Source organism: Nannobrachium achirus (genome assembly GCF_963921795.1).
Source record: "Nannobrachium achirus genome assembly, chromosome: 7".
Taxonomy (NCBI): Eukaryota; Metazoa; Chordata; class Actinopteri; order Myctophiformes; family Myctophidae; genus Nannobrachium; species Nannobrachium achirus.
Window position 1 is genome coordinate 31668927 of NC_137816.1, and position 14570 is coordinate 31683496.

At 42.8% G+C, this 14570-nt stretch overlaps 1 protein-coding gene across 1 annotated transcript in view; it reads right to left on the minus strand.

The window, feature by feature from the left end:
* The window catches only part of unc13c (unc-13 homolog C (C. elegans)), a gene marked incomplete at both ends in the record, with an annotated part of 262328 nt that overhangs the window by 54845 nt on the left and 192913 nt on the right, over window positions 1-14570 (minus strand). Inside the window, 4 exons of the mRNA XM_080729663.1 lie at window positions 1769-1795; window positions 2866-2943; window positions 10865-10942; window positions 12367-12510. Coding sequence (XP_080585789.1) covers window positions 1769-1795; window positions 2866-2943; window positions 10865-10942; window positions 12367-12510 — 327 coding nt within the window. The remainder of the gene's footprint in view (window positions 1-1768; window positions 1796-2865; window positions 2944-10864; window positions 10943-12366; window positions 12511-14570) is intronic.

Consider the following 14570-nt stretch of genomic DNA (forward strand, 5'->3'; position numbering starts at 1 on the left):
CATCAAGATTGGAATCCGATTTGCTTAAATGAGTCTAAATGCAGACAGGTCACATGCAGCAGGTCACATGAAATCCGATTTTTACAAACCACATCCAGAGGTGGGTTCAAATCTGATTCAAATCTGATTTCTAAAGATGTGTCTCAGTCTGAACGCAGTAACCTGATCTAACGAGCCAAGTCACATATCAAACTGTCCAAGACGTCACTTGCAGCGCGACCCGAGCACCACTGATGTCATTACAGAGCGCAAGAATTGCATTTTGATTTACAAGAGCGAAAGGGGTGTAATGAAAATAAAACAGTTCTGCATAAGTTTTACAATACAAAAGAAATGGCGAGCAGCATTCAGTGGACGGACGGAAAGATTCAACGCCTTCTAGCACTTTGCGGGGATGCCTCAGTACATGAGAAATGTACAGGAACAATATGAAGACATATCTCACAGCATGGCAGAAAATGGGTTCAAAAGGTCCACAAACTGCAATGTCAGAGGAAAATTTTAAAATTTCAAAACACAAAGAGAGAAAAGTCATGACGCCTACGTTGTTACCACGGTAACCAAAATATATGTCGACGCAGGGCACAATCAGTCTGAACACACAGATCAGATCTGTGTCACTGTTGGGCCGGCTTTACATTGCCACTGAAATCTAGCCTGAATCAGATCTGAGTCACTTCAAAAGTGGAATCCGATTTTTTTTAAATAGTCTAAATCCAAACATGTCACATTCAGGTCACATGAAATCCGATTTTGAAAAACCACATCCAGAGGTAGTTTCAAATCCGATCCATATCGGATCTGAGGACATCTGACTCAGTCTGAAAGCAGCAACCACATCCACCCCATAGAGTTATATGCAGGTCACATGCAAGTCACATCAAACTGGCCAAGCGTCACTTGCTGTGCGAGCAGCGCGACCCGAGCGCGGCTGTAAATTACATCATTACAGAGCGCGAGTATTTACTATTTGATTACAGCGCACTGAGCACATGAGAAAAACAAAAGAGAAGAGAGAAAACACGTGAGCTAAACAGTGAAAACGAGAGAGAAGAGCGAAACACAAGAGTAAAGAAAAGAAGAGAGAAAAACAATATTAACGTGTGTTTACTATGGTCTATTATGTCGCATTTCCTGAACGTAATCCGAACGTAATCAACCAGCGTCGACGTAGTGACGTAACGTCATGACGCCTACGTCGTTACCACGGTAACCAAAGCATACATGTCGCCGCAGAGCAGCTTTGGGCTAACGCTGTCTGAACGCACAGATCAGATCTGTGTCACTTGCAAATGCTGTGTGAAAACTCGGGCCAAAAGATCAGATTTGACAACCAAATCGGATTTGGGCTGGATTTGACTGCAGTGTAAAGCCGGCCTTGCAAATGCAAGTGACACATTTGAGAACTAAATCAGATTCAGGCTGGATTTGACTGCAGTCTAAATCCAGCCTTATACACCTGAAGCATTGGGTGATATAATGGAAGTGTTCTCCCAGCCTTGTCCACGGGGTCTGCCGTACAGTATCATTCCGACGTTGAATGCTCTGTGAGGACATGCTTCTGACGTGGGTGTGGGAGGGTGAGAAGCATTGGGAGGGTGTGGGGGTGTGGCAGCAGGGTGGGCGAGGGTTCAGGGGGGCATGGGGATGGGGGGAGGGGGGAGGACGACGTGCTTTTAGTATCGCGGGGGGTAAATGGTGGGGTGTGGGGGGGGGGCGCAGATAGGAGGGATGTTTTTGAAACAGTCCTATGGTTATTGCTACACACCTTACAGAAGGTGACAACCCCCTCCTCCTGGAGACAACAGAGAGAGAGATCACACAAGGAAAACGGGAGGGGGAGGAGGGCAGAATTAATAAAGAAAAAAACAAACACACAAAACGACAGGAGACAAAACGCAGGGTAAAAACACAACGAGTGTTAGATTTTCGTACGGAAGAAGACATGCACGTGAGCTGTTAAAAGGAGTCCGCTGCTTCTCCTCGGGAGGTTAGACAGACAGAGACAGACAGACAGACAGACAGGGTTAAAAAGTAGGGAAACACATTGTAGGGATACTGATTTGTAGTGGTTCTGACCTCTGACAGCAGGGTTCACAGGAGAATCAACATCATCATATCATAACAGCACACAAAGGTGGGCAACAGGTTGGGGGTGGGGGGTTAATGATGTTTTTAGAAAGTTGGTAGTAGGAGGAGAGTATTAGTAATAAGGGAACGTGCTTAGAGAGTATAGGGTACGTCCTTTAAGATGGCTGAATCACAGGACTGGAAAAGAAGCTGTTTATTATCTCATCTCATACGTACTGTACATATCATGGCTGGAGTTTACCTACTGTATATATTTTTTGCACTGTTTATTCTATTTTTATTTACTTTTTTTTTTACTATATCTACTGCATAGTACTGTGTTCTATCCGTCTGTCATTCAATGTTATATGAGATACTTCAATGGTTTCCTATGGAAATAAGCTTAGTCTTTTCTAGGATCTCCTTTTAGTTGATCTTGTACCAGTGAACTGTACCGTCATGAAACTGTACCTAGTCCTTTTTCATAATTTCGTATATGTCAGCTAGAAAACTGTAATCTTACGTAATCGAATCGATTTGTTATAATTGACTAACCCTAGATAAAATAGCCTACATGCTCACAACGCTCTACCATCTCAGATGCAACGTGTTGTGAGCTAAATAGACTGGATATTTTCGCTAAATATATATTACAAAAATTAAATCCCCCACTGAAATCGATCCTGTTTAAATTAAAATTGACTATCCATTATTGTTTCTTTCACGTTCAATCATTCAATTAGGTTGCACGCCTACATGATAATGGGGTGTGTAGAGAATAGAAGGTAAACAGACCTGTTTGCCCCCCATGGACTCAAACATCTTCTCCAGCTGGACGCGCAGCTGCTGGATGTTGTTGAGCAGGATGCAGGGCTGCAGGAGAGAGAGAGACACAACATTCACTGTGAGTTCTCTATCAACTATTCACATCTCTATCAACTATTCACATTGTCTTTGTCTTTAGGTCTAGGTTTATTGACGGTGGTTCTAGCGGGAATATAGGCTTATAAAGGAAGAAGAGATCCGATTCCGAGCATTCCGAGATTTGTGAGCTTGTATATCTGCGATTTCTAATAGCAAGTTATTTGTATTAATAATCTAAATCTGCAGTAGTAACTAGTAAATATGTCAAATAATTGTATCTGGACAGGGTTGCAAAAAAACAAAAAAACAAACAAACATTTTCTTTACAATTTTCATTACATCGTTAAATAGTGATAATATACTAGTAAGACGCCTCAGGGCGACATTCTTGGCCATCTGGCCAGTGATGTATATCGCACCAGTTACCCATATGGATGACATCACAACATACAATCCCTTTTATGCCCATACATGGAGATCCCTTTCTGAACCAGCCACACAGATATGGGCCATGTCTTGGCCATCTGGCCAGTGATGTATATCGATGATATCAGGGATCTTTATATATGGGCATAAAAGGGAAAGAACATGTTTTTAATTCAGTTTGATCACAAGCAGGCATGGTTGACGCATATCCCCAACGGAAACAAACATGAATGAGGGAGTAATTCAAAAGGAGTCATGGATTTCTTCAACATCCCCCCTCCAGCAAATCGAAACCTTGACGATGAATATTGTACTGGGAATCATGTTGTAGCGTGTATTAATGTTGTACTACAGTGTCTGAGCTGAATGTCAAGTGTACCCAATCCATATCTAATCTCATATCGAAAGGTCCCTTTATTTTTCATGTCTTTATGCTTGTAAAACCCCCCACAGAACGTGAAAAACGAGTTGCTGATGACAAATAGATTATGACGATCATCGCTGCCAGCCAGCCACCAAGCATAATAAGATCAGGAGATAAAATACTTGCATTGAATGTGATATTGTTGCTGTCAGGGCAGAAACCTCCTATCTCTATTTTCGTGATATTTCTTGTAAATGGATGCCCTACTTGATCATGCTACAGCGTCAAACAAAAGCATAAAAAATAGCAGATCGAAGCTCGAAATGCGGCGCTAAGCGACATGTTTCAAGCTTGTAGATGTGCTATTTTGCTATTTTTTTATTTGAATCCTGAAAAGCAACAGTTTTGGACATATGAGGTTTCACAGCTGTCATATCACAGTTACAAAACAATAAAACAACAATCCAAAAAACGAATAATAAAGACCAGTAAGACTCCCTATTCGGGAGATAAGCGACCGTCAGGTCGCAGCATGATTTTAGGCCAAAATGTGTAGGAGAAGTGTCCAAAAATGTGTTTGTAAACAAATTGTGGCGCTATATGGGCGCTATATGGGACAGATCCATGTTGATGACATGAGTGTAGACATACTCTGTAGCAATTTGCATGATTTTAGGGCCACATCTGTAGGAGTAGTGTCCAAAAATGTGTTTTAAAATATCGGCCTGAAGGTGGCGCTAAATGGGACATATCCATGTTGATGAGATGAGTGTAGACATACTGTGTAGCGATTTGTGTGATTTTAGGGCAAATATTTTAGGAGCAGTGTCCAAAAATGTGTTTTGCAAGAATCGGCCTCATGGTGGCGCTAGACGAGGGCCATGTGAGAATTGATGGGTGGAGGTTGTAGTTTGGCAGGCAAGGAGTGTGTGTGTGCAAAATTTGGCATGGATCGGGCAACGGTTGCGGAGATATGAGCAGGCCAACCATTTTGAAAATAACCAATTTACAAGCTTGTAGATCTGCTATTTTCACAATATGTATCTGTGGAACCAGGTCACACTAAATGAAATGCCTCAACTCCTACATTCCAAGTGCCTATCAGGGAGGAGGGTCCCCAGTTGATTATTTTGGGGGTCACCACCTAAAAAGGTTGAGAACCACTGAGCAAGAGCATCGTATTGGTAATATCAATCTTTTTTTTTTTTTGCTAGTTGTGAGCTTGAGTTTGTGAGCTTGTCATGACGGATATTACTGTACTCCCCAAAAAAAAAACAATAACTACATTCCTCCAAAGAATTGGATGGCATGTAAGGAATGTTTTTCTTTCTTTGGAAAATGTTAGATCTTTTTTCCTAAACCTTTTTTGTGTTCTGTTCCATAGAACAGCTACTGGTGTCTCTAATTTGTAATGACTTGTGTATTGTGACTGTGGATGTTACATTTATAATCTGTATCAGGATGAAAGCAGGGGAGATTTCTGATTGAAGGGAGAGAGGACACCATATTGTTGCTGTCGGGCAGAAACCTCTTATCTCCATAATGGAACTTTTTGCAATCATACTACAGTGTCACACAAAAGCATCAAAAGTATTTCTATTTTTGAATTTGAATCCTGAAAGTAACAGTTTTGGTACATATTAACCCGTACCCTACCCCACCATTATGTTAAGATGTTTTACAGGTGTTAATTATATGTTCTTTGTGATTATTATTATAAAATATACATTTTCAAATTGAATGAATAGTTTAATGAAAATGCAATAATAAAAGGTAGCCTACACTAGTGCTGCACCAGTTGGTTTTGTGTTGATGTCTATTCCTATGTTGTTGTGCATGCAGCACAGGAAATGTGGAAAATGTGTAAGTTAATGGACATTACTAGTTTGCAAAACACCGCGAAATCGGCTTGCTATATATAGGGGTGTGTTGAAAAAAAAGTGCCTCCTTTGGAAAATTGAAGGCCCCCCTGCTGATTATTCCCTGGAGCCACCACTGCCACACGACAGATAACGATATTCAGTTTAGTGGCCTGAAGGCTCATCACAGGGTAGAATACCCAGTATCAGTCCAGGTTATGGCAGAACGTTAATCCATATAGAGTAGTAGGCCCCTGAATGAGAATCTCAATAGGCTACATTTACTTATCAGTACACGGCCATTTGTATGTATGGCAACATTAAGTAGTCATCGTTGGATCTGCAAGACGCTATTCTCAAGGTCTCTTGTGTAGATACACACAGGGGGGACTCGTGGGGTTAGGTTTAATTGTACTTGGGGGAACAGTTAACTTATCATCTCATTAGCGATGCTCCTTGTGTACAAATTATGAATTATTAGTTACACAGTGGGGACGACTAACCAAGTACAAGCCATCCAAGTCCGAATAAATTGTCTCTGTCCGGTGGAAATTATGTCCAGAACTGTTATTTTTCAGCATTCAAATTTAGACACTCCAGAAAAATGTGATTATGCGATCGCATCATTTATTGCATAATCAGGCAAATGGTGCAGATTATGGGTATAGACTACAATACCCATGAAGCATTGGTGGTATAGGACAAAGGTTCAGGATTTGTAGTGCACCTCCCGCGTGATTGTGGATGATATCGACGTTCAGGCAAGTCCCGGAAAAGACGCGCTGTGATTGGCCAGAGGCACTTTGAGTGACAGTTCACCCCATATTATTTACTATTCTGGCCCCCTGGTTTACAACTCGAACGGCGCTGCGTCGGCTCAAGCGACCTTCACAACGCTCGACACGGCGACTTGCTTGCTTTAGCTTGCTCAGCGGCGTCTCACGTGGATCAAGGTCGCTTGAGACGGCGCGCCTCCGTCGCATTTGTTGGAAAAGTAATGTCGGTGTCCATGTTTTCTCAGTCTTGCATTCAGCCAATGAGAACGCAGGGAGGGCGGTGCTTGCCCGAATGTCGCTACGATTCACTATTATGCGCGCCCCCCCTCCCCCTCCTAGCAAGGGGATTTTATAAGATATTTGACCAATCTGCGAAGTAAATCGTTACCAAGAAATGTCTTCACCAATGTGTTTCTAAAGGTGTGTAATAATATGTACTAAAAGGTTGAAATTCAACTCCCAGGGGAAACCTCATAAAAAAACTGATTTGTGTTTGTGTCCCATTAATTTACTATACGGGAACAAAATACAAAAAATAAATATGCTTTAAGTAGCATGTGAGGGGTCAAACTAGGGGTTTTTCATGATGCTGAATCCATTGCAAACATTTGTTTTGCATGAAAAACATTCCTTGGGCTAAAAACTGACCCACAAAACGATGGTTTAGTGATGAATCATCACTTTTCACCATTTTGTTGGGGCCATTTGTAGCCCACGGAATGTTTTTCGTGCAAACAAATGCTTGCAATGGATTCAGCATCATGAAAAACCCTTAGTTTGACCCCTCACATGCTACTTAAAGCATATTTATTTTTTGTATTGTTTTCCTGTATAGTAAAGTTAATGGGACACACGAAAACATTTTTCATGAGGTTTCCCCCGGGAGTTGAATTTCAACCTTTTAGTACATATTATTACACACATTTAGAAACACATTGGTGAAGAAATTTCTTGGTAACGATTTACTTTGCAGATTTTCTTATGTTCCCCTTACTATCCAGGGATGGGGACATAGGAAAGCTAAAGAAGACTAAACTAGGACAACAAGAACTCAGTCACAGTCAGTCAGTCACAACAGTGTCCTGATTACTTGTAAACTTGTTGACAGTCCATTACTCCACAGTGTCACAGTGTCCTTTCTCTTTCATTAAGTGTGCCTGCCATGCAATGGCAAAACACTTATTGTTATCTGCCATACTTAGTTAGTTAGTTAGTTATTATCCTTGCAAATTTCGGCACGTAATAACTGCCGCACGATTTACACCACCCCCGCAATATATACACCAAAAAGTGCTATTACTTTTCTTTCCGATAAGCGTTACTATGGTGACGTAATTCGCAAAAAAAAAAACGATGGGTGTACTTTGACGGCCAATAGGGACGAGCTGTAATTGCTAAGCCCCGCCCCCTCTTTCTTCCTATTGGCTGGGCTTTAAACTATGACTCCAGTTCCCAACACGTTACTGGTCTCAAACTCGGTGGGTGGTCCCACAGTCCCAATGGCTAACCGCTAATGCTAACCACTGCTGCCGCTAATGCTAATGCTAATGCTAAAAATGCTTTAGCGAGCTGCAGGTACACTTTTCTAGTTATAGAATATCTACCAGCTAGACTCTTTAGCATATCATGTCTGTCTTTGCCTGCTTTTCTTTCCCGCTTAGTCTTTTTTAGCCGTCTGCACGGGGGGGAAAACGAGATCTCATAATTTTCTCAGGGACAAAAATATGGTGACTGGAGTCTCTGCAGTCTCTGACAGGCCCTGTCAACACCGCACTGAAACATGTGTCTCCCACACTAGGAGGGTAAAAATGAAGGCCTGTCTATTAGACCTATCCACTTTCTGACTTCAAAGGGCCAGTGTGGATAATTAGGGCAGCAGAAGTCTCTGTGCTGTGTCATCGGTCACATTAAACAATAGACAGGCGCTCCGCAAAATACCAATGACTTTCCCCACAATAGCTAAGGGCCAGCCCATGAATAATGGCCTCCCACTTAATAGAGACACTTTGTTGGGAGCATTAAAGAAGACAGCGCAGTGAGCACACATCACCCAGAGTTCAACTGTAGTTCTCTACTCCAGTAGTTCTCAACCTTTTCAGGCCGCGACCCCCAAAATAATGATATTTTAACTGGGGACTGGGAACTGCTCACAACGCCTCGCAACAATAAATTCTTGAATGTATCAGAAAACGTTGCATAATGTATTTCGAACTCATTGGCCGCCCCAACCCGAGATTCAGTCTTAATTAATTTAATCCAACATTACACTGGTTTTTATCTGCTCAAAAAGTAGCACATCTTGTTTTGACATGGAAATTAGTTCAAACCGAATGTGAGAAAAAAAGGTTCTGCATTGGCTCCCATGTTACATTTTGCAGGAAAACGCCCATGTTTCCTAATCCTGCAAAAATTTTAATGACCTGCAGTATTTCCTTACTAGCTAGTGAGCTTGTAGCTGTGGAGCAAGTCTTGGTCGCGTCAACATGGATTTTTTTGGATCGGATCTATACCACGGCATGCACGCGGATCGTGCACGATCCGTTCACCATCGTGCACCATGGACACGCCACAACCAATTTAACTCATTTTGTGCTCCAGACATGAACGGGTTAAAATGTACAGGCTGCCGCTCGCAGGCTCCGTCCGCGGCCAGTCTCTTATTTTGAAGGCCAGAAGTCGATTGCGCAAACATTTCCTTTTTGACGTCATGACGTCAATCACCGGAAGTGATCATCGTCCCATGCGGGTGCAGTAATGGCGGATCGGTGCCTTTCAGCTTGTGTTATTTTATCGAGAATCCAATGCCATCCTTGGCTTCAAAAGTGTTTTTTGGAGAAAATGGACATCAAAGATGAGATAGACCGTCGGCTTCCATGTTAACACCTTCTAAGCCTGGCCGTACTCCCTCGGACTTCCTACTGGGTCCCATCAGCCACACGTCTATTCCCGGACTTTTGATATAAATTATAATAAAAAAAAAAAAAATCATCGGAAATTCTTCTCTGTGTCTTTTTGGAGCGATCTGAAAGGGTTAATATGCTCTGACAGTCATTTTCTGGTGCTGGGTGTGATACTCCTAATATCCAGCAGGCCACGCCGTTGACTCACATTCTGGATGGATGGCTGGCCAGGAGGAGCCTCATCCTCTCCCCAGTGTTGAAACTCAGCAAGAAGCTCAAACAAGATGGCTGGTCTTTGTCTCTGTTCGTGGATCGCGGTTTCAATCACGTTCGGGCGCCGCTTCTCTATCGCTCCTTTCCCTGCTTCGCCGCACGTAAACGAATGGAATTGATCTCCCCTCCGCCTCGCCAAAGTAAGATCGCCGACCTCTGCAGGATGAATATGTACGCTGTGTCGAGCACTCCAGTACGTGTTGTTATCATGTGGGCTTTGTTTTTTTAAAACATGTTTGTAAATAAATGGCTTATTTCTTCGGCGCTACCTCTGTTCAGAGGGTTCTGCCGCGGCTTGCAACGTGTTAAGGAATCACTATTGTGTGCACGTGGATGCGCGATGATTATGAATCGGCGAGTCCATCCGTGCCAGGGCTTTCCAACAGACCGTACGGTAAGCTTGCCAGCTTTACTGTATATACAGTATATTTCGCGAGTATACTCGGGTTCGGCTACAAATGGGTTAAAAGGTAAACCGAAAAAAGTGTGGCAGGGAACCCTCAAAGACAAAGTTTAATGAAAGCAATAATTAACACACATCTTCTCTTCTGGGGGTCCCTGGAACGAAACCTTTTCAGATGGGGGGGTCAACATGGCCAAATTGTGTTGGGGACCCCCTGGAACCCCCTCAAGGACCCCTGGGGGTCCTCGGACAACGCTGAGTAGCAGCAGTGATCTAAAAACATTCTAACCTCAGATCAAAGTCTCCCGACCTGCCATGTCGCTCAACTCACCCCCCACCCGGACAGATAATGGTAACCATGGCAACACCAGCCAGAGGCTTTACATATCTTCCATTCTGGCCACCATGAAGTGCACCGCAAACCAATATATTCTATTAACACATCTGGTGCCAACCCCGAGTTTCCCGAGTTTGTATTGATACCAATGCTGTGCCAACCCCGAGTTTCCCGAGTTTGGGCCGTTTTTGAAAAAAATGTTTTTTTGTTTTTTTATCAAAAAGAAAATTTTCAAAATTTTTTTTTGGACCTCCAGAAATGTATTAGGCATGATCGCGAAATTGCATGTTTAACCCCCATACCAACCCATTCTTTCAAACATGGCAGCCATGTTTGTTTACATCTGAAGAAAACATAATGGCCCATAAATCATGAATGCCTGAACGGATTTCCAAGCGGATTTTTTTGTTTGAAAGCTGTGAACAGCATCTACACACGTGGTGCATCATCTAGGCATGGGCGTGCACTTTTTACACAATTGCACAATTACATGGAAGTCTATGGTAACCATGGCAACGCGAGACATTGAAGAGAAAAAATCATTGCAACATATAGAGAACATCGGAAGAAAAAGAAAAAAAGAAACACATACCACATTCTCCTTGCTTGCATACAAGTGAAAGTCCTTGGATATGATTGCAGCGTATTGCAGAAGAACTTTGTTGATAGTCTGCGGGGGAGAAGAGAGAGAGACATGTCGACTTTATAATTGCCGTCTGTTTGCTGTACTCCTATTATTAGATCGCTGGCACTCTGCGAACACCCCCAGCAGTCAATACGTAATAATAACCAGACAGCCAAGAAGAAGGAGGAGAGAAATAAAATAAAAGACAATAAACACCCATGTGAATCAAGTCTCTGAGATCAAACTGTTCTAGTGTAAATTATAGCTGCCTGTAAGATGAATACTTTGGAGGGGTCGTGACCAGTGGGTGGACAAAGAACCCAACTCCAGTGCTCGAGTCAAAGTATATGTTTTTTAATGTTAAAAAAGGACGAGGGGATCCGAGCACTCAGAGTCAGGAGGAGAGGAACTTAAAGTTAAAACAAAGTTTATTTCATTAAAGCAAGAACTTCTTGCCCTGAAGACCATGTAGGTCGAAACATGTTGGTTTTCCCACTGATCCTGGCAGCACCACTTACTTTTTAAGACGTTTTTTATCTCCATTGAGCACCCGGTTGTTCTCTGTTTTTGCATATGTTTTTTAATATTGTGTAAAAAAGCATGCAGATGCCATACACCCAAAATCATCACTGACTGCGGAAATTTCACACTGGACTTCAAGCAACTCTGACTTCAGAATGTTGGCTTTTCTGTATTATAAATCCTTGTTGCGACCGTCAGGTCACAGTTACTCTCAAAACCTCCACCGGCTGTCAGTCTGTCTGTCAGTCTGTCAGTCTGTCCGTCACGTCACACTTTTGCCCTACTCAAACATCTCCCGAAACACAAAAATTTAAAATATGTCTGCCCGATGACATTATGTGTGACCAGCGGTGGAAAAAGTACTCAAATGTAAAAGTACCAGTAAGACTCCCTAATCGGGAGATTAGAAACTTTAGAAGGCAATCGTAGCCAATCAGGAGGGAATATGGGAAATGGGACAGATCCATGTTGATGACATGACTTTAGAGATACTGTGTACCGCTTTGCGTGATTTTAGGCTAAAATCTTTAGGAGCAGTGTCCAAAAATGTGTTTTGCAAAAATCGGCCTGATGGTAGCGCTAGAAAAGGGGCATGTGAGAAATGATGGGTGGAGGTTGTGGTTTGCCAGCCAAGGAGTGTGTGTGCAAAGTTTGGCAAAAGTGCGACGTGACGTGACGTGACGTGACGTGACGTGACAGACAGACAGACAGACAGACAGACAGACAGACAGACAGACAGACAGACAGACAGACAGACAGACAGACTGACTGACTGACTGACTGACTGACTGACTGACTGACTGACAGCCAGCTAGTGGAGCTTTTCATATTAACTTGCGACCGTCACTGCAATGTAGTATTCAAGTATAGTAAAATACCTCAAAATACTTAAGTACAGTAGTTGAGTAAATGTACTTAGTAACTTTACACCCCTGCCCTAGACTGACCTTGGCGAAGCGGCACATGAAGTGAGCCAGCGCCTGAGGGTTGGGACACTCCAGCTTCTTGATGATCTCGAAGCTCTGGTTGAGCTGCGTGAACACGTCCACCACGGAGCAGGAGAACAGGGCATGGTCCGAGGTCTGCACGAACTGGAGGACAAATAATACACACAACCACATTAAAAGATGTTGTGACATGAGAAGGATGTCAAATGGAATTCAACCACCTTAAGGACTACTAATCATTAGAATCCCTGCACTTACTTACTGGGGGGCACGAATGACCTAGGTTTTCCCATGTAATTGTACATATATAGTTTGTTCCACTTTTGCATTGGCAATGTAAACGTATGTTTTCTCATGACAATAAGACCCCTAGAATTGAATATGAATTCCAACAAGAGAGAGAGAGAGACACAGAGAGAGAGAGAGAGAGAGAGAGCAGGGGAGCAGTTGGAGAAGTAGGGAGACAGATGTTTTATGAAGAAGAGGAAGGACAAGGTGGGGGAGACCGACTGAGAAGAATGGAGAGGGGGGCAGGATAATCCCAGGGATGGGGGGGGGGGGGGGGGGGGGTGTTGGGGGTAGAAAAATAAGAAAATATGAAGAGAGGGAGAAGGAACGGGTGAAAGAGATAGTGAGAGAGATAGAGATGGAGTTGAGGAGGTAGAGAGAGAATGTCCAAGGCCAGGGTGTCGCACCAAATTCTGGGCCCTGGGTACAGATATACAAGCTCACAGCGCAGCACCGAGTGCCGCGCTGTGAAATTTGTGCAAGTCTTTGAATATTTCAACGCAACACTCTGTGCCGCGCTGTGAGCTTGTATATCTGCTATTTTTCAATAGCTAAAGTAATAAATAATCAAGGCCCCCTACACCTTGGTAACTCAGTCCCACTTTTCCCCCCTTGTGACGCCCCTGTCCAAGGCAGTTCAGGGGTTGTATGGGGTTGCAGAGATTAGAGAGAGAGAGACAGACAGAGAGAGAGAGAGAGAGAGAGAGAGAGAGAGAGCAGAGAGGGAGTATTAGATCCTGAAGCTTATCAACAGTTGGTAATGGCAGAGCACTTTATTTCAGGAGAGCTCAGAGGACAGTGCATCAACAAGGCAATTACTGCATGTCTACATCGCTCCTCTCAGAGCGCCATGCCGTCAGTCTGAGCTGTGGCAGCTGCTAACAATGGCAGCTACACAGCTGTGATGCTAACATCTAACACCTGAGTACGTACCCCACATGCACGAACACCACCAGTCCAGTGTTGGGCAGTAACAAGTTACTTTAAATAATATTACTGTAATAATAATAATATTATTTTACTCAGTAACAAGTAGTGTAACATATTAAAAACAGTAATATTATACCAAAACAGTAATATTATACATATTACTGATCTACTGTATATCACGTTGCGTTATTTGTTCTGACCGAGATACAGTAAAAGCGCTCTCTCTTTGGTCTATGAGCGGGCAACGTGCGAGTGTGTGTGTGTGTGTGTGTGTGTGTGTGTGTGTGTGTGTGTGTGTGTGTGTGTGTGTGTGTGTGTGTGTGTGTGTGTGTGTGTGTGTGTGTGTGTGTGTGCGCGCGCGTCTCATGTTGTAGACATGTTGCAACATCTCGTAAAAAAAACTAAAAAAAAAAAGAATGTCAGCCCTAAAGTAAGCACAACATTTTAGAGTTCCACAGGAGTTTGGTGCTAGCAGTTAGCCCATAGCAGTGACATACTGTACAGTAAGATACTTGTTTGCCTTGCCCGAATATAATAGTTGGCAGAGAGCCTTGAATGAAAGGTAGACAATGTTGCCATACTGTCTGAATGTGATAAAGGTTATATTTTATTAGGACTCATGGAATTTCCCTGGCTAGGACCCATTCAAATGACCATTCGTGGGTCCTGGACTAAGGACAATTATTGTCCCAAATGTAGAATATAGAGCAGAAAATGAGTTAAAAAAGATGAGAGACTGTTGACTATTTTGTTTTATAGACTTGCAATTATTGAGTTTGAATGATTGGTGACTAAACAGATTGTGCTGTACGTCTCTGTTTCTTCTTCTTTTTGCGTGGGAGGGCAAACATAATATGTAATTTAATATATTACTCTTGATTCCAAGTAATAACGTAAGTAATATAATATTATTCCTTTTTAAGGAGTAACAATGCCCAACACCGATTTGTGGTGGTCAGTGTTGGGCATTGCTACTCAGGACAATA